The sequence below is a fragment of the Amblyomma mixtum genome, chromosome 4 (assembly GCF_055824585.1).
Source record: "Amblyomma mixtum isolate Tamu chromosome 4, ASM5582458v1, whole genome shotgun sequence".
NCBI classification, from domain to species: Eukaryota; Metazoa; Arthropoda; class Arachnida; order Ixodida; family Ixodidae; genus Amblyomma; species Amblyomma mixtum.
In genome coordinates this window covers 109,451,552-109,472,404 of record NC_143015.1, presented here as the reverse complement: position 1 = coordinate 109,472,404, position 20,853 = coordinate 109,451,552, and the positions used below count along the sequence as shown (strand labels likewise).

The 20,853-nt window shown below is 47.0% G+C and overlaps 1 protein-coding gene and 1 long non-coding RNA gene across 4 annotated transcripts; both read right to left on the bottom strand.

Moving 5' to 3' along the window:
* Window positions 1-1,674: 1,674 nt before the first annotated feature.
* On the bottom strand, window positions 1,675-7,739 carry LOC149347815 (uncharacterized). 2 transcript variants are annotated; one of them, XR_016292218.1, is made up of 4 exons: window positions 7,678-7,739; window positions 5,632-5,723; window positions 4,482-4,662; window positions 1,675-1,743 (listed from the first exon to the last, which is right to left on the bottom strand). It is a non-coding gene; the product is annotated as an uncharacterized LOC149347815 (long non-coding RNA). The 2 variants fall into 2 exon arrangements; XR_016292217.1 differs by having other exon boundaries at window positions 7,544-7,733.
* Window positions 7,740-14,008: 6,269 nt separating this feature from the next.
* LOC149347814 (uncharacterized) lies at window positions 14,009-20,468 on the bottom strand. 2 transcript variants are annotated; one of them, XM_089585685.1, is made up of 6 exons: window positions 20,372-20,468; window positions 19,494-19,689; window positions 18,395-18,485; window positions 17,648-17,739; window positions 16,901-17,103; window positions 14,009-14,102 (listed from the first exon to the last, which is right to left on the bottom strand). In XM_089585685.1, exons 2-5 carry the CDS (start codon window positions 19,613-19,615, stop codon window positions 17,001-17,003), a joined length of 408 nt encoding a protein of 135 aa, XP_089441811.1. In that variant the 5' UTR covers window positions 19,616-19,689; window positions 20,372-20,468; the 3' UTR covers window positions 14,009-14,102; window positions 16,901-17,000. The 2 variants fall into 2 exon arrangements, with proteins under 2 accessions (XP_089441811.1, XP_089441812.1); XM_089585686.1 differs by having other exon boundaries at window positions 16,901-17,098.
* Between the last annotated feature and the right edge of the window lie 385 nt (window positions 20,469-20,853).

The window sequence follows — 20,853 nt, the reverse complement described above, 5'->3', positions numbered from 1 at the left end:
GTGCTTGTCTTTCATTTATTTTGAGCTTCATTTTGATTGAAAAATTTGATGAAAGACGAGTAGTTTGAAGAACGCAAATGCGCAGTTTCAGCCACGCCGTAAGCGAAGCGTTTTAGTCGCGTTGTTTCGTTCTTTCAAGAAAAGTCACGAGACGAAATGAAAGCAGAGAACTGCAATGGCGCAGTCAGGGCCCTTTTTTCCCGCATTTGGGTCGGCAATCCGTACAGAATCATTTGTATGGCACCTTCCCTTTCTTGCACGGGTATTCGAAAATTCTTCGTAGATTATTTTGAGTTTATAGGTTCCGCCCGTTATAGCCGGACTCACCACAAGCACCGGTGGCGGTGCGTGCTTATGCTAAGGAAGAAATCAGCTGCGGGCTAACCCGAATACTATATCGCATAAATACCTGTCGACTCACCAATGCACCCCATCCGCAGGCACCGCTGAACGCCACTTGTCCAGTTGCTAGGTCACCGCGAGGGAAGTACCACATCCAAATGAAAAAGGCAGCTGTGGGAAGAAGTTAAATATAGTGTTAGGTTAACATCGCAGATAAGCGCGGGCATAAGCAAACGTATTGATTTTTAGCCATCTTTGACTTTTCATTTCAACTAACCTTATCTCTCCTCATCTATGCTACAATGGGAGTAACAGAGTAACACTAAGCGGGTACAAATATGCACACACAAAAAAGACATAACAGCGCAAAAATGCTCGAAAATTTTGCTCGCTCAGCTTATTATTTTCTTCCTGTGATGTCTGCTGTACGTAGTTTACAAGAACTAAACTGTGCTGGCAGCACACAGCGTCTCGCCTACGTATCGCGTGTGGTGCGCTGCTGTGGTGTCAACCATCTTCCTCACCAGGAACTGGTTCCTCTCGCCCACCAGATGTACGCTAGTGGGACGTTGAGACCAGTTCTTTCGTTCTAGCCATAGTTGACACCCACGTGGCGATGGCACTTAAGATGGCCACTACACTTCCTTCGGTGTCCAGATCCGGCGTCATTGCTTTTCTGGAGACAGTATTGCATGAGCCTGGCGGGAGACCCGGCCAGCCCTGCATTTTGACGCGAAGCGGCAGTAAACAACAGTCATGAATTGCAGCAACATTGCATAGTCGGCGAGCTGGTATTAGATCTAAAAGTGACGAAACAGCGCCGCTAAAACAAAGTACCGGGCAAAGGAAGGACATGTAACGCGCTTGTACTTGTCTTTGCTATCTTTTGTCTTCATTTTACTTGAACAAATTAAAAATTGGTTTTAGAGGAAGGGAAATGGCGACGCAATTGTCTCATGTCTCGGCGGACACCTGAACGCGCGCCGCTAGGGAAGGGCTTTAGTTGGGCTGTATCGTTCTCTCAAAGACAATAACAAGACCAGATGCAAGCAGATACCTTCATTGACACAGCCAGGTTCCTACGTTGCCGCATTTTGGTCGGAGCAGTCCGTACAGAACCATTTGTATCACACCTTCGCTTACTTGCACGGGAATTCGACAATTTTTCGCGCGCAATTCTGAGTTTACAGCTTCCGCTGGTACAGCCGGACTCACTACAAGCACGGGTGGCGATGCGTGCTTACACTAAGGAAGAAATCAGCTGCCGACTAAGCAGACTACTTAATTGCAAAAATGGCTGCCCACTCACCCATGCATCCCATCCGGAGGCACCGCTGGACGCCACTCGTTCAGCTGCACGGTGACCGGCGGCAATGTACCACGTCCAAATGAAAGAGGCATCTGTGGGAAAAAGTTAAATACAGAGTTAGGTTTACATCGCAAACAAGCGCGGGCAAAAGCAACCGTATTAATCTCTATCCATCTCTGACTTTTCATATCAAGGAACCTTGTCTCTCCTCATCTATGCTTCAATGGAAGTAACTGACTAAGACTAAGCGGGTATAGAAATGCACAACTGGGATGCCTTCCTGGGTTGTCTGTTGTACGCAGTTCACAAGAACTACATTTTGCTGGAATCTCGGCATCCATACTCTCACGGGGGTTCTCTTCATTCACAAAGGTCTACATCATCATGCTGCAGTGATTCCATCCCCTACTGAAGAGCTTGACAAAGTTCGAAAGCATTTTAGAAACAATAACTTGCACATAATGTCTTTTAGGCTGAAAGTCCTGTCTCCGTTGCTAGGCACCTTACGAGAGGCAGCTGTTTTAAGAATCGTAAAGACTACCGCTCCAAGGGCCACTACACTGCAGACGCTTACAAGCTTATCTCTCAAGCAACCTTTAGACGTCAGGTGAGAAATGCCGAGGTGGATGGTATGAGGTAAACTATCTTATCGTTAGTTATGGACGGTATGAGTTAGTACGAGTGGTGGCTAATGTGACGTATTATTATAGTGCGCTATGGCAAAGTATAAAGCGTTTACGCCTGAAAGCTGCATACTAGCTATCAGAGATGTCGTAATGGTGTGGTCTAGATTAATTTTAACCGTATGGATTGAAGCACTGGCTCTAAGCACGCTTGCTGTCAAAATGTTTGCCCTATAAAAATCCAGAACTTTGTTCGCGAGTACGTAAAACATTCGTCAGTGGGGTTCGTGCAGTAAAGAAAACAGTGCGCGTGATAATCAGCCAGTTACCGTTCACTTTGGTGCCCCGAGAAATCACTTGAAAGCTACTTCACACGCTTTAATATATTAATTCACTCTAACAGTTGTCTAAAACTTCTGAAGCTCGCGAAAGCTTCCTTGTTGCAGGAACAAAGACTCCAGAAGTGCACTAGAAACTTTCGCTGTCCATACTGTGGCAAGCGGCAACGCCTGCTTGGTCTGGTTTGGTTTTATGGGGAGTCACGAATATTTCCCTCTCTGCTCTGTCGTTGTTGATGTTGTTCTCCTTGATGTTGATGCGGAGTCGTAGAGAGCGGGTCTCGTGAGTGACCCTGGGGACGTGCTTCGCTACTGGTGAGTTTAGACAGGTGTGCTGGTCTTCGGATGGTGAGGCACTTGGAAGGCTTTCTTCAAGAAATTATTTATTACAAATGTATATACAACTTATTTACATATGCCGAGTGATTTCGGCCTCTCCACTTTAACTAAAAATAAAAACCTGAAAACTTCCGTGACTCCGGACCACCGATGGCCACCACACGGCCAGCCCGTCCGGCCGCCGCTCAAATAACTCGCGTCTCCAACTCTACGCTTTCGGCCTCTGGACCACCACCGGCCACACACGACCGATCTGTCCTGCTGCCACACACCCAACCTCGGCGCTCTCCTTCGCGCGCACCCATCTCGTCACATTCGCGCCAAAAACTCCATCCTCAGCCAATAGGCAATCCTCCCGCCAAAACTTACTTTTTAGCCAATAGGTTACTTTCCCGCCGTTGTTTAGAAGTAGGCGGTCACAAGGCAAAAGACAAGTAAACAATATAAAACACAAGCCTCGCTGTAAGCAGCCATGGCTAACTAAAACTATTACAACAAGAAGAAACAAACAATTTAAAACACACGCTCCACTGTTAGCCGCTCTTGCCAGCTAGCAAGAACGAAAACAAGAACAGCGCCAGGCCACCCCAGCCGTCCTGTCGTCGTCTCGGGTTTCGGACCGACTTCCTAGAGGAAACCATTCCCCACTCGCTGGGGCCGAGAAGCGAGACCCTCGCACGCTACGCCGTTTCAAGTCCTTCTCCTTTTGTCTGCGCATTCCCTGCTCCCTTTCGGCGACACTCCTCACAGTTTACCACGACGCACGCTAGCTGCGCCGTGACATGGGGTTTAACGTCCCAAAGTGACTAAGGCTATGAGAGACGCCGTAGTGGAGGGCTAGGGAAATTTCGAACACCTGGGGTTATTTAACGTGCACTGACATCGCACAGTACACGGGCCTCTAGAATTTCTCCTCCAAAGAAATTCAGCCGCCGCGGTCGGAATCGAACCCGTGTCTATCGGGTCAGCAGCCGAGCGCTGAAACCACTGAGCCATCGCGGCGGCGCAACGCGTGCAGTAATGAAAAGTTTAAATAGAAGAAACATATATCACGGCCATCATATGAGTGAGCAGGGATGTATTCTGTATATCTTGGGATTTCGGGAAATGTAGCGCATCAATTTGTTGATTTCAGTCATTTAACATAATTTGTTCTTATTGGGGGATGTATTCACTGTGGGTTTGAGCCAATACTTTGCGACAACTCTTCTACAGTCGCATTTCAGAGCCGACAAATATGCGTCAGGTTTTTAGGCAGCCTCCTTCACCAGAATAACAGAGTGCACCCGTGTCTTACACTCGTTATTCATTGCAAGGCAGAGAGTACTCTGTATACATGTTCGAATAGAATGCAAGCTTTCTTCAATATGCCGTTTAAAAGACCTTGAGACCATGAGACAAGAAGTGCTTCAGCAATTTCACTCAGCCTCTCATCTAGTTATCGTCTGCCGCTCGGTACACAGTTTCGCTCAGCATCTCGCCTACTTATCGTATGGTGCTCGGTACTCCGGTGTCTGCCACCTTCCTCACCTGGAAGAGGTTCCTATCCTCAACCAGATCTCCGCTAGAGGGACGATGAGAACGTCTCGTTCGTTGAAGTCATCCTTGACACCCACGCGGCGAAGGCATTTGAGATGGTCACTGCCCTTACCCGTGCCATTGCTTTTCTTGAGCCAGTATTGCATGAGCCAGGCGGGAGACGGCGGCAGCCCTGCACATTGTCGTGAAATGGCGGTAAGTGATTAATTGTAGCAATATTACATAGTGGGCTTGTTGATAATGCATCTCCAAAGAACGAAAGAGCGCCGCTAAAACAAAACACCAGGAAGAGGAAGGACACGTACAGCGCTTGTACTTGTTTTTTTCTTTCACTGGTCCCTCATTTTCGTAGACAAAAAATGAAGAAAACATTTTTGGAGAAAGGAAATGGTTGTCTCAGCCACGCCGTAAGGTAAAGTTTTTTAGTTGCGTAGTTTCGTTCTTTCAAGAAACCAAACAATTTCCGACGATTACGTCACTTCCCTGATGCGAAATTTGAGCGGAGTCCATCAGCCGTTTCAGCTTTTCGATAGAATGAGCCAAGGAACTCGAGGATGGCACGCATGTATATTTGTCACAAATTTTCTTACTTCAAGAAACACTCCACTGACATGTCTTAATTGTCACGAAGGAAGCTTTCTGAACGGAGAAATAAATGAATATAAGCTCGACTTGCTGCATCAATGCCTGGTTCTCAAAAAGGAGGACTCTGCAAGTATTTCGCGAGGTTGTCAGAGCCGTGGGATGTGTAAGGAGCAAGAGGAACGCGATTTTCTCCCGCACAAGTGACATGAAATTCCTGTTTGTCTTCATATCTACATGTAAGTCCCCACACACCGTGCCACCATGGCAGGTGGCAGTTAATGGTTGATCGCGTGGATTCGCTCATCGTTGGCAGCGCTAATGCATACAGCCCACATCTCTCTCTCTCTTTCTCTCATCACCACACGTATCTATAAGCACGATTCAGGAGTCCACTGACTAAAGGAGCCAGTTATGCGCACTTAATTTCCTAAAATGATCGTACCTTCTCTTTGCCTGGAGTTCGACTGTTTCGCACACTATTTTGAATTTATATTAAGAAGAAATAGAGCTGCCGACTAAGCCGACGACTTCATCGCAAAAATGGCTGCCCACTCACCCATGCGTCCCAACAGGAGGCACCGGTGGGCGACACTTGTCCAGCTTCAGTGTGGCCGGACGGAGAGTACCACATCCAAATGAAAGAGGCAGCTATGCGAAGAAGTTAAATACAGCGTTAGGTTTACATCGCAGAGAAGCGCGGGCATAAGAGAGCATGCTGCTCGCTACTTATTTCTTAATGACTTTTCATTTCAAGGAATCTTCTCTCTCTTCATCTACGGCACAATCGGAGTATCCAACTAACACTAAGCGGGTACAGATATGCACAACCAGAAAAGGCATGACAGCGCAAAAACGTTCGAGAATTTCGCTCGCTCAGCTTAATATTTTCTTTCTGTGAAGTCTGCTGTACCTAGCTTCCAAGAACTATATTTTGCTGGATTCTCTGCATCCATATTCCCCCGGGGGCTCCCTTAATTCAGAAATGTCTACATCTTCATGCTGCAGTGATTTTGTCCCAAACTGAAGAGCGTGACAATGTTCGAAAGCATTTTATGAGCAGTGACCCGTGCATAACCACGTCTTTTGGGTTGAACGTCCTGTCTCCGTGGCTGGCACCTTACCAAAGGCTGCTCTTTTAAGAATCGTTAAGGCTACCGCTCAAGGCGCCACTACACGGTACAATTTTAAAACGTTATCTATTAAACAAGCTTTAGACGTCGGGTGAGAAATGCGAGGTGAATAGTGTGAGGTAAGTTATGGTTTGGTTTATTTGAGTTTAACGTCCCAAAGCGACTCAGGCTATGACGGACGGTGTAGTGAAGGGCTCCGGAAATTTCGACCAGCTGGCGTTCTTTAACGTTCACTCACATAGCACAGTACACGGACCTCTAGAATTTCTCCTCCATAAAAATTCGGCCGCTGCGGCCGGGATCGAACCAGTATGGTTAGTTATGGATGGTATGAGTTAGTACGGGTGGTGGATGATATGGCGTATTATAGTGTGCTATGGTAGTGTATAAAGCGTTTACATCTGAAAGCTGCACACTTGATATGAGAGACGCCGTAATGGTGTGCTCTAGATTAATTTAAACCGTATTGATTTGTTTAACATGCACTGACATTGCACATTTGAAGCATATGCTCTAAGCACACATGCCGAGGAAAATTTCCCAGTGTAACAAGGCAGTGCTTAATTCGTCTCTCTGGGGCCGTGCAACAAAGAAACCAGTCTGCGTGATTCTCAGAGAGCGTTCACATTGGCGCCACGAGAAGACATTTGAATGATGTTGCTTCAGCAGCAGCTATTGCACAGCACTTAAATATTACTTCACGCTGTAATATAATATTACATACGATTCTCGTATCATGTTATAATAAAATATATATCGGCTAATAGTATGTGTAGCCTGGGAAAGCTTGCTCAATAAAAAACGACGATTCAAAATGCGCACTTTACATTTTCGCAAAAACACTGTGGATAACGGCAAAATCTGCAGTAATGTAAAGGCATTCAAGTAGACTTCGTTCAAATGAAAGCAAAATATATCACTGCCCTCAAATAAATGGGCAGTGATATATTAAAAATATTTTCGGATTTCGGACGCTGTATCGTACCATTTCGCTGAATTCAGTCATTTAAAATAATTTGTTCTTATTGGGGATATATTCATTGTCGGTTTGCTCCCCGCATTTCAGAGGCCACGAATAAGCGTGAGGTTTTCGGGCACCCTCCTTCACCCGGACAACAAAATGCAGCAGTACCTTACTCTTTATTCATCGCAAGGTACAGAGTATTCTGCATATATGTTCGGTTAGAATGCAAGCTTTGTTCAATATGCCGTCTAGTAGACATTGAGAATATGAGACAAGAAATGTCTTCGCATTAACACACTTCTAGATAAAATGCACACAGCGTCTTGCCTATTTATCGTATGGTGCGCTACTCTGGTGTCGAACATCTTCCTCACCTAGAACAGGCTCCACTCCCTCAACCTATCTCCGCTAGTAGGCCGGCTCTTTCGTTCACGTCATGCGTGACACCCACGCGGCGAAGGCACTTGAGATGGTCACTGCACTTCATTCAGGGTGCCGAACCCCTCACCATTCCTTTTCTGGAGTCTGTAATGCATGAGCCTGGTGGGAGACCGGGGCAGCCGCCTGCACTGAAATGGCAGTAAGCAACAGTCATGCATTGTAGCAAAACTGCATAGTGGGTAAGTTCGTATTGCATCTGGAAAGAACGAAAGAGCGCAGCTAAAACAAAGAGCCAGGGAAAGGTAGGACACGTGCAGCGCTTGTAGTTGTGTTTCCTTTCGTTGATCCTTCATTTGTGTTGAAAAAATTGCAATGACTGTGATTAGTTTTTGAGGAAAGGAAATGGCTGAGTATTTGTGTTACCCCCGTCGTAGGAGAAGGGTTTTAGTTGCGTTGTTTCGCTCTTTCAAGGACAATCGTGAGACCAGATTCAAGCAGATAGCTGCGCTGACACTGTCATGGCCCGAAGTTTTCGCGTTTTAGTAGGGGCAATCCGTGCTGAAGTATTTGTATGGCACTTTCTCTTTCTCGCACGGGAACTCGAGAATGTTTCGCACACTCTTTTGAATCTACAGCGTCCGCCGTTATAGCCGGACTCACCACAAGCACGGGTGGCAATGCACGCTTATAGTAAGAAGAAGCTGACGACGAACGCGAGTACTTCATCGCAAAAACAGCTGCCGACTTACCCATGCATCCCCTCCGGGGGCACCGCTGGACGCCACTTCACCAGTTGCAAAGTCACCGCCAGAGAAGTACCACATCCAAATGAAAGAGGCAGCTATGAGAGGAAGGTAAATACAGCGTTAGTTTTACATTGTAGACAAGAGCGGACAGAACCAAACGTTGTGATCTCTACCCATCTGTGCTTGACTTTTTTTTCATTTGGACGAACCTTTTTTCTCTTTGTCTATAGTACAATGGGAGTTACCAACTAACACTAAGGTACATATATGCGCACACAAAAAAGGCATAAAAGCGCATAACGTTGGACAATTTCGCTCGTTCAGCTTCATATTTTCTTTCTGTGATTTCTGCGGTACGTAGTTTAGTTTACGAGAACTAAATTGTGCTGGTTTCTTTGCTTCAATGTTCCCGCGCAGATTTTCTTCATTAAGGTTTGTTTCGGTTTATGGGGTTTAACGTCCCAAAGCGACTAAGGCTATGAGAGACGCCGTAGTGGAGGGCTCCAGAAATTTCGAACACCTGGGGTTCTTTAACGTGCACTGACATCGCACAGTACACGGGCCTCGAATTTCTCCTCCAAAGAAATTCAACCGCCACTAAGAAAGGCCTACTTCTTCATGCTGCTGACATCTCATCCCAGAGTAAAGTGCGTTACAAAGTTTGAAAGGATTTAAGGAGCAATGCTTAGTGTAAAACACGAGTCATAATACAAAAATCGACATCACAACTTCGCTAAAACAGAGTGCAAGATGCATAGTGCATCTTGAAAGAACAAAACAGCTTTCCTAAAACAAAGATCAGGGAAAACGAAAATACGTACAGCGCTTGTAGCTGTCTCATTTCTTTTGACCTTGATTAAAGATGATTAATTTTTGAGGAAAAGGAATTGGTGCATTCGTTGCCGTGCCATAAGGGAAGGGTTCTAGTCGCGTTGTTTCGCCTAGTCTGGCTTCTTCTCAATGGGCGGCCGCGGCATCCCGCAAGAGGCAGTACTTTCTCCTTTCCTTTTTATGTCGCCCTCTGAAAATCGCCAGAACAACTAAGCCATATAACAGGACTGAAGCACAGCCTCTGCGCCCACGATGTCACGCTATGGGCAGAAGCTGGCACCACCGGAGAGTTAGAAACCGTACAACAGGAAGGCATTGACACGGTGCAGCAATACGCGGGCACGCGGGGCCTAGCATGCTCCACGGAAAAGCATACAGTGCTTCGGCCAATACTCAGAGGTAAAACCAAAAACGGACAACCCTGCAATCTCAACCTAAAGTTAGAAGGCGAAAAATTTAACGAGATCGGCACTATACGGATCCTAGGAATGTTATTTCAAGGCAATGGTCACAATGGCGACATGATCCAAAATTTGGACAGCGTCACGCACCAAACATCTCGCCTCATCAAACGGATATCTAACCAGCACTCCGGAATGGAAAAATATGAATTGATCAGACTCGTACAGGCCGTCATCAGACGCATCAACTACGTGGCCTCGTACATGAAGCCTTACGCCATGGAACGCGACAAATTGAACAGAATTATCAGAAGAGCATGCAAGACAGCTCTAGGACTCCCCATCAGCGCCTATACCGAGAAACTAATAGCTTTAGACATCCACAACACGGTGGAAGAACTTATCGAGGGCCACCTCTACTCGCAATATACGCGTCTAACCACTACGACAAGGGGACGGTACATCCTCGCTGCCATAGGAATACATCACGAGAGCACAACGCATCCCAAAACAAGCCTCCCTAAGAAAATTAGAAACTCCTGGTCCCTCCGCTGCCGAAAAACATGCACCCCGGATAACACGAAGCACGCCGCCAAGACCGCTGCGAACACCTGCACGAACGCTACCACAAAGACCCTGATGCGGTGTACACAGACGCAGCCGAGCGCGCCGTAAAACGGGCCATGAGGGCAGTCGTCAGGGATGTACGGGGGGTCCTTCTCAGCGGAGGCACAATCAATACCAATAATACAGAAGCTGCGGAAGAGGCGGCCATCGCCTTGGCCCTCACCCTACCTCAAACCACTACCATCATCTCGGACTCCAAACGAGCCGTTCGAAATTACGCCCGGGATCGCGTGAAACCCCACGCGGCCAGAATCCTTCGAGACCTCACCCTCTCACTCACGGCCAGCATCATCTGGGCACCCGCCCATTCCTCCCTTCCAGCCAATGAATCCACCCACAACACCGTCCGAGAGCTAGTGTACTGGGCAAAGGGAGAACACGGGGGCGGCAGTAGCTCTCACAAGGATGTACTTATCGCATACCAGGAACTTACGCAAGCCTACCGTCTGGCACGCAAACAATACCCTGCCGGCCACAAAACCCTAACTAAAGCCGAAGAAAACACCCGGCGCCGCTTATACACAAATAAATACCCTCATCCCACAATTTACTCGCACATTTACCCAGACAAGTACACGGGTAATGTAAATTCTGCCCACAGCCAGCCAACCTCACGCATATGATGTGGGGTTGCTCAAATCTTCGAAAACGACATAGGAACATTGAAAATATGGAGCAGTGGGAGGCACTGATGCGCAGCTCAGACCCAGCCGTACAAGTGGCGGCATCCAAGTGGGCTGCGGAGGCCGCCGGGGCTCAAGGGCTCCCATCTGCCTGATCCCGTCACCCTTCCCTTTTAAATTTGCGCACAAATAAAGCCTTAAACAGCAGCAATGTTCTTTCAAGAAAAGTCACGAGACCAGATACAAGCCGATGCAATGACACAGTCAGGGCCATAAGTTCCCGCATTTTAGTCATCAATCCATAAAGAATAATTTTTATCGACATTCCCTTTCTAGCACGGGGATTCGACAATTTCTGCCACACTATATTGAGTGTAGAGCTTGCGCCGTTACAGCCGGACAATCCACAAGTACGGGTGGCGATGTGTGCTTATACTAATAAAAAATTACCTGTGGACTAAGAAGAAAGCTACATCACAAAAAAAGCTATAGCTATTAACTCACCAATGCATCCCATCCGCAGGCACCGCTGGACGCCACTCGTCCAGCTGTTAGATGACCGGCAGGCAAGTACCGCATTGGAATCAAAGAGGCAGCTATGCGAAGAAGAATACAGCGTTAGGTTTACATTGTTCTACAGCACAATGGGAGTAAACAACTAACACTAAGCGGGTACAAATATGTACGCTCAAAAAAGGCATAACAAAGCAAAAATTGTTCACAAATTTCGCTTGCTCAGCTTAATATTTTCCCCTTGTGTTGTCTGCTGTAAGTAGCTTGCAAGGTCTAAATTTGGCTGGTTTCTTTGTGTCTATATTCTCGCGGGAGCACACTTAAGTCAGAAAGGCCTACATCGTCATGCTGCAGTGATTTCACCCTAAACCGGAGTGCGTGGCAAAGTTAGAAACCATTTCAGGATCAATGACTCGTGCAAACACGCGTCTTTTGGGTTGAGCATCCTGTCTACCTTCCTAGGCACCTTTCCAGAGAATCAGTCAGACTACCGCTCCGAGGGCTACTACAGGGTGTCTTGTTACAAACTTACTTGGCAAGCAGCCTTTGAATGTCGGGTGACAAATGACACAGTGGATGGTATGAGTTACGGTATGTCATGGTTAGTTATGGATGATATGAATTTTATAGTGTGGGTTGGTAGCGTTTAAAGCATTTACGTCTCAACGTTGCACATTAGATATGAGAGATGCAGAATTGGAGTGCGTCACATTTGTTGTTGCGAAAGCAACACTGCGCGAGTCGGGGATCCATTCCGCGGAGCTGACGAAATGCTATACTGCACATGCGCGAGGAGCAGTGACGTCACATGGCGGACAGCTGGCGCGCCGCTGCCGTCGCTAGGCGGGTGTCTCGGAAGTGCCGCTGCCGTCGCTAGGCGGGTGTCTCGGAGGTGCCGCCGCTGCGGTTGCCAGTTGCGCATACGCACTAACAGCGCATAGCTAGCGTGCCGAAGGCGCCGCCGCTGCCGCGCGCTCTCCATCGCCTCTCTCTCTCCTCGTTGCTTTCGCAATCTTCCAGATTGAAGCAGGGCTAAACATCTTCGAGTTTTTCTTTAACCATGTGGATTTGTGTTTAACGAGCACTGACAACGCACATGTGAGGCATTGGATGTAAGTATGCACGCAGATAAATTTTTTCACTGTAAACAGCCAAAGCTTTGCTCGTAGGAGAGTAAAACATTCCATCATTTCCGGGCCATGCAGTAAGGAGACCAGTATGCGTGATTCTCACCCAGTTTCCATTCGCTTTGACACCACGAAAAGCAATTTGGAAGCTATTGCTTCAGCAGGAGCCTGTGCACGCCACTCCAATATTACATCACGCTGTAATATTATATTACATACTATTCTCATACAATAGAATGATAAAATATGCATGGCCTAATATGATGTGAAGGTCGAGAAAGCTTGCTTACAGCAAAAACGACGATTCGAAATGTGCAGAGATATATTCAAAATATTTAAGTTTTCCGACGCTGTACTGCATCATTTCAAAGATTTCAGTCATTTAGCGTCATTTGTTCTTATTGGGGATATATTAACTACGGGTTTGAGTCCTATACTTCTGCTCCATGTCTTCTACAGTCGTATTTCAGAGCACACCAATATGCGTCAAGTTTTCGAGCAGCCTCCATCACCCGGATAAAAAAATGCGCCCGTATCTTACTCGTTATTCATTGCAAGGCATGTAGTACTCTGCATATATGTCCACGTAAGATGCAAGCATTTTTCAATATGCCGTATTGGAGACCTTCAGATACGAAATGGTTTCGCATTAGCAGACTTCTGCATAAAATGCACTCAGCGTGTCGCCTACGTATCCTATCGTGGGCTACTCTGGTGTCAACCGTCTTCCTCACCTAGAAGAGGTTCCACTCCCCCACCAGATCTTCGCTAGTGGGACGATGAGACCGGCTCTTTCGTTGAGGTCAATCTTGACACCAACGCGGCGAAGGCACTTGAGATGATCACTGCCCTTCCCCGTGAAATTGCTTGTCTGCAGCCAGTATTGCATGAGCCTGACGGGAGACCGGGGCAGCCCTGCACATTGAAGCCAAGTGGCAGTAAGCAACCCTCCTGAATTGCAGCAACATTGCATAGTGGGCGAGTTTGCATTGCATCTTGAAAGAACGAAACAGCTTCCCTAAAACAAATGTACAGGGAAAGGAAAGATACGTAGAGCGCTTGTACTTATATTTAATTTTTTGTGTGAGTGCACGATAAAGAACCCAGGTGGTCGAAATTTCCGGAGCCCTCCACTACGGCGCCTCTCATAGACTGAGTCGCTTTAGGACGTTAAACCCCATAAACCAACCAATCCTTTGTCATTCATTTTGGTTAGAAAGATTGAAGAAAGATTATTAGTTTTTGAGGAAAGGAAACGGCACAGTCTCAGCAGCGCCGTAAGGGAAAGGTTTTAGTCGGGCGTTTGGTCCTTACAAGGACAACCATGATGCCACATGCAAGCAGATACCTGCAATCAAAGAGTCCCTACGTTGCCGCATTTTAGTAGAGCAGTCCGCCCAGAATCATTTGTATCGCACCTTCCCCTTTTTCCACCTGAAGACGACAATGTTCCGCACAAAATTTTGATTTTACAGCATCCGACATTATAGCCGGACTCACCACAAGCAAGGCTGACGGTGCGTGCTTATACGAAGAAGAAATAAGCTGCCTACTAACCCGACCAGTTGCTTGCAAAAACAGCTGCCAACTCACCCATGTGTTCCATCCGCAGGCACCATGGACGCCACTCGTCCAGCTGCTAGGTGACCGGCAGGGAAGTACCACATCCAAATGAAAGAGGCAGCTATGTGAAGAAGTTAAATACAGCGTTAGGTTTACATTTTACACATGCGCGGACATAAGCACACGTACTGATCAATACTCATTTCTGAATTTTCATTTCAACGAATCTTGTCTGTCTTATTCTACAGCACAATGGGACTAACCAACTAACACTAAGCGGGTACAAATATGTACGCTCGAAAAAGGCATAACAAGGCAAAACGTGTTCAAAAATATGCACGAGCAGAGGCGAATGTACTGATGTTACTCATCTCTGAATAAGTCAGTTTTCATTTCAAGGAACCCGGTCTCTCTTCATCTAGAGCACAATGGGAGTAAGGAACAAACTCTAAATGGGTACAAATATGTACAGCCGCCCACAGACTTAACACGAATGACGGAACGCATGGCCTGGACTGCCGTCAGCGCCATGAGGCGACAGTCATTGGGTGCGAGATAATGCTCTCGGTATGTTTGCAGTGGCCGACGATAGCTGGTGCGAACCGCGGCAGCTTAGCGCGCAATTGCTGGTTCCGGCGATAAGAAAACTGCAAAGAGCATTGCCGGGGCCGTGGAGGTCGAATCGGCGAGCAAAAAGCGCAGAAACGCCCCCGCAACGAGCGCGCTGTGCACGCTGCGATCAGGCACACAAGCGGAAAAGCAGTCAAAGCGAACTGTGCACCAGCTATCGTCAACCACCGTAACCATGCCGAGAGCATTATCTCGCACCAATGCATATCTCTTCGGGGCGCTGATGGCAGTCAGGGCCACGCTTTCCGTTATTCGTGTGAAGTCTGTGGGTGGCTGTACACACAAGAAAGGCATATGGGAGGGAAAATTGTTCGAAAATCTCAATCGCTCAGCTTAATATTTTCTTCCTGTGAAGGCTGCTGTACGTAGTTTACAAGATCTAAATTAAGCTGGATTCTTTGAATCTATATTCCCGTGGAAACTGTCTTAATTCAGAAACGCCTACATCTTCACGCAGCAGCGATTTCATCCCTGACTAGAGTGTGTTACAATGTTTGAAAGTATTTGAGGAGCAAGGACTAGTGTAAAACACAAGTGATGATACAAATATCCACAATTCAACTGCCCTGAAACAGAACGCCAGCTGGCTGCGAAATTTTGCCAAGGATAACAATCGTCACCAGATGTTGTGGAGGGTCGAATTTTTATAACGCGCAGCAGTTTATGACCGCCGTTTTAACGCGTACCGGAAGACTGCAGCACAACATCAATATATTAGCATATTCTTCCTCTCACGCTTGCAGATTTCTGCGAGGAAGAATATGCTCATATATTAATGTCATGCTGCAATCTTCCGGTACCTTCCAAGCACGCTTCTAGATTTCTGCACCGCCGCAGTGGCTCAGTGGTTATGGTGCTCGGCTGCTGACCCAAAAGACGCGGGTTTGATCCCGGCCGCGGCGGCTGGAATTTCTTTGGAGGAGAAATTCTAGAGGCTCGTGTACTGTGTGATGTCTGTGCACGTTAAAGAACCCCAGGTGGTCGAAATTTCTGGAGCCCTTCACTACGGCGTCTCTCATAGCCTGAGTCGCTTTGGGACGTTAAACCCCACAAACCAAACCAAACCAGATTTCTGCTATTGTGATAACCGCATGCACCTCATTCGTGTGCTATGAGAGTCAAATGCTTTGTGGGATCGCAGCACGCATTCTAAATCAAGATTCTGCTACGCATCGAAAAATGAAGCATCAATATGCTGATGGCAGTGCCGTAGAATATAGAACAGTTTTCTCACAATTCAAAAGTGATGTTCAAAAAAGTTGGTCTTTTCTCAGAACATGCCGCCAAAGTTTTCGTACAATGCGTGGATGTTGGAAGGGAAAAAAATTTGGCGGGGCTTAGCTTTGGTTAAGCCTGGTAGGTTGCGAAAGCGAGCGCAGCGCCTCTAACGGAAGGAACGCGGCGTGCCGCGTCTACAGGTCACGCGTGGCTACCGGGCGCCGCTGCGCGACGACTCGACTTGATAGCCCATTTCACAATGGTATGACGTCACGCTATGACGTGACTAGGCATGACATGACGTCAGAGTCATTTAAACTGTCACGCGTGGCTACCGACCGCCGCTTCGCGACGACTCGACTTGGAACCGCATCTCTCACCCTGGTATGACGTCAGAGGTCATTCTAAAGGTCAAACGTGGCTACCTGCCGCCACTACGCGAAAGGCCGTTCATGAGCGTAGTATTGCTTCCGCAATAAAAAGAGAACAGCCATCGCACGATGGGAATTTTAAAAAAGCGATTATTCTGCAGTGCAGGGTACTGCTGTGCGCTGCAGTGGTTAAATGTGAAAGGATTTGGGCTTCAATGTCAGCAGGAGTTTTTCCAAATTGACCATTTCTTCACGCCGGCAACTTTTATCGGAAATCGTGATTGTCACATGACGCTTATCATGTGACCACTGGATGAAGTCAGCAACGTTTTGTATGTAATCGTTGTATCACTTTACAACACAACCCCAACAGACTTAACTGTAGTACACACCACAAGACATTCAGTTCGTTCCCCTCTAAGACGCTTCAGCGAACGATCCTTCATGGGCGTATGCGTTGCTTGTCCGCCTGGCACATTGAGCGTCTGGGTTCGTATACCGCAATGCCGGAGCATTTTTCTTTAGAATGGTCATTTTCGTGAGGACGTGCTCAGCCGGCACAGACTGGCGACAACTCCTGTGCACGCCACTCATGTGACCAGATATACTTTCACATTAACACCTTTCCGCAGCAAATGCGCACAGCGTCTCGCATATGTTTCGTCTAGTGCGCTAATCTGGTGTCAATCATCTTTCTCACCTGGTACAGGCTCCTCTCAACCACACGATCTCCGGTAGTGGGAGGATTTGAAACGTTCTTTCGTTCTAGCCGTGGTTGACACCCACGCGGCGAAGGCACTTCAGATGGCCACTGCACTTCCTTCGGGGTGCCAATCAGGCACCATTGCTTTTCTGGAGCCACTATTGCATGAGCCTGGCGGGAGATCGGAGCAGTCCCCTGCACTTTTACGCGAAGCGGCAGTAAGCAACAGCCACGGATTGTAGCAACAATGGCCAGTGAGCGAATTGGTATTGCATCTTCAAACAACAAAACAGCGCACCTAAAACAACGTTCCAAGATCAAGTCCTTCATTTTAGTGGAAAACATTAAAAGTTGATTTTTATGGAAAAGAAAAGGCCCAGTAATTGTCTCGCATCTCGGCGGACGCCCGAACCGCGCCGTTAGGGAAGGGTTTTAGTTGAGCTGTTTCTTTCTTTCAAATAATTCTTTCAAGGACACTTATGAGACCTGATGCAAGCCGATAATTTCACGGACAATGACAGGGTCCTACGTTACCGCATTTTAGTTAGAGTGCAATCCGTACCGAACCGTTTATATCGCACCTTTTGTTTTCTTCAAAGAGAGTTCTGCAATGTTTCGCACACATCATTAGCCCTTATAGCCCGACTCACAACAAGTACGGGTGGCGATGGGTGCTTATACTACGGAAAAATATGCTGCCGACTAACCCGACTAGTTCCTCGAAAAAAATAGCTGCCAACTCACCTATGCACTCCATTCACAGGCACCGCTGGACGCCACTCGTCCAGTTGAAAGGTTACCGGCAGGGGTGTACCACATCCAAATGAAAAAGGCAGCTACGCGAACAAGTTAAATACAGTGTTAGGTTTTCACCCTACACAAGCGCGAGCATAGGAAATGTATTTATCTCTACCCATCTCTGAGTGACTTCATTTCGACGAACCCTGTCTCTGGTCATCTATGGTCCAATGGAAGTAACCGACCAACACTAAGCCGGTACAAGTATGCACACACAAAAAAGGCATAAGAGCGCCAAAATGTTGGAAGGTTTCACTTCCTCAGCTTAATATTTGCTTCCTGCTATATCTGCTGTACGTAGTTGACAAGAACTGTAACTTTGCAGGTCGACTAGCTGCTACGGCCGATTGTTTGTCGTCTTTCATCGCGATGAATCTGGCCTGGGGCCGCTACGCGGTCCTCCTCATATTCACAAGTTATGAATATCATCAGTCACATGGATCACGTGATGTCAACCATGCGATGACGCACATATCGCACGAACAAGATCTTTTGACCTTTACCTTGAGGTCGGGTACCATCGGGTAGCAAACCACAGTAATGCCATAAGCTCTCATGGTTTGATCTCTGGCGCGCTTAAAGTTAAAACTGAAAGCACGGCGATCTTATCTTTACGTGGCCTTGTCAAGGTATCGCTCCAATAAGCTGCCTACTAACCCGACTAGTTCCTCGAAAAAACAGCTGCCAACTCACCCATGCGTTCCATCCGCAGGCACCATGGAGGCCACTCGTCCAGCTGCTAGGTGACCGGCAGGGAAGTACCACAACCAAATGGAAGAGGGAGCTACGCGAAGAAGTCAAATACAGTGTTATGTTTACATCGTAGACAAGCGCGGGCATAAGGAAACGTAGTTATCTGTACCCGTCTGTGACACTTCTTTTCAACGAACCTTCTCTGTCTTCATCTAAGGTACAATGGAAGTAACCAACTAACACTAAGCGGGTACAGATATGCACACACAATAAAGGCATAACAGCGCAAAAATGTTCGAAAACTTCGCTTGCTCAGCTTAATATTTTCTTCCTGCTATGTCTACTGTATGTAGTTTACAAAAACTAAATTTTGCTGGTTTCTTTGCAGCCTTATTCATGCGGGGACTGTCATTCAGAAACGCCTGCATCATCACGCTGCAACGACTTCATCCCACGCGAGAGCGCGTGACAAAATTCGAAAGCATTTCTGGAGCAGTGGCTCGCGTGAAACAACGTTTTTTCGGCTGAACGCCCTGTCTCTGTTGCTAGGCGCCTTACCAGAGGCAGCTGTTTTTAGAATTCTTGAGACTACAGCTCCAAGGGCCACCACAGGGTGTGATGTTAAAAGCTTTACTTGTCAAACAACTTATAGACGTTAGTAAGAAACGGCATGGTGGATGGTATGAGTTATGGTATTGTATTGTTGGTTATGAATTGTCTGAGAGCATTAGTGGCGGACGCTGTACCGTATCATTTCGTAGATTTCTGTCATTTAAGGTAATTTGTTCTTATTGGGGATATATTCACTCTGAGTTTGAGTCCTATACTTTTGCTACATCTCTTCTACACTCGCATTTTAGAGCCCACGAATATGCTTCAGGTTTTCGAGCAGCCTCTTTCACCCGGAAAAAAAATGCGCCCATATCTTACTCGTTATACATATATGTCCACGTAGACAGCAAGCATTCTTCAATAAGCCGTATTGGAGACCTTGAGACACAAAATTCTTTCGCATTAACACATTTCTGCATAAAATGCTTTCAGCGTCTCGCCTAAGTATCCTCTCGTGCGCTACTCCGGTGTCAGCCACCTTCCTCACCTTAACAGGTTCCACTTCCCCACCAGATCTCCGCTAGTGGCGACGATGAGACCGGCTCTTTCGTTGAGGTCATGCTTGACACCCGTGCGTCGAGTGCACTTCAGATGGTCACTGCACTTCATTCAGGGTGCCGATGCCGTGGCATTGCTTTTCTGGAGCCAGTATTGCATGAGCCTGGCGGGAGACCGGGGCAGCCCTGCACGTTGACGCGAAGTGGCAGTAAGCAACCGTCCTGAATTGAAGCAACATTGCATAATGGGTGAGTTTGTATCGCTTCTTGAAAGAACGAAACAGCTTTCCTAAAACAAATGCCCAGGGGAAAAAAAAGATACGTACAGCGCTTGTACTTGTCATTCAATTTTTATGTCATTGCACGTTAAAGAACCCCAGGTGGTCGAAATTATTCCGGAGCCCTTCACTACGGCGTACCTCATAGCCTGAGTCGCTTTGGGACGTTAAACCCCATAAACCAACCAATCTTTTGTCTATCATATTGGTTGGAAAGATTAAAGAACGATTAGTTTTTGAGGAAAGGAAACGGCACAGTCTCAGCCGCGCTGTAAGGGAAAGGTTTTAGTCGGGTGTTTGGTCCTTACAAGGAGAACCATGAAGCCGCATGCAAGCAGATACCTGCAATGAGAGTCAGATCCCTACGTTACAGCATTTTAGTAGAGCAGTCCATCTGGAATCATTTGTATCGCACTTTTCCCTTCTTGCACGGGAAGACGACATTGTTCAGCACACAATTTTGATTTTACAGCGTCCGATGTTAGAGCCGGACTCACCACAAGCAAGGCTGGCGATGCGTGCTTTTACTAAGAAGAAATAAGCTCCTGTTTAACCCGACCAGTTGCTTGCAAAAACAGCTGCCAACTCACCCATGTGTTCCATCCGCGGGCAGCTCTGGACGCCACTCGTCCAGCTGCTGGGCGACCGGCAGCAAAGTACCACATCCAAATGAAAGAGGCAGCTCTGTGAAGAAGTCAAATACAGCGTTGGTTTTACATCGCAGACAAGCACGAGCAGAGTCGAGTCCACTGATGCTACTCATTTCTGAATAAGTCAGTTTTCATTTCAAGCAAACTTGTCTCTCTTTATCAATAGCACAATTGGATTAAGGAATTAATTATAAACGGGTACAAACGTGTACACACAAAAACGGTATAACAGGGGAAAAATTGTTCAAAAATCTCACTCGCTCTGCTTAATATTTCATTCCTGTGAAGACTGCTGTACGTAGTTTACAAGGTCTAAATTGAACTGCATTCTTTGAATCTATGTTCCCGTGGAGACTAATTAAGAAACGCCTACATCTTCATGCTGCATCGATTTCATCCCGACCCTAGATTGTGTTACAAAG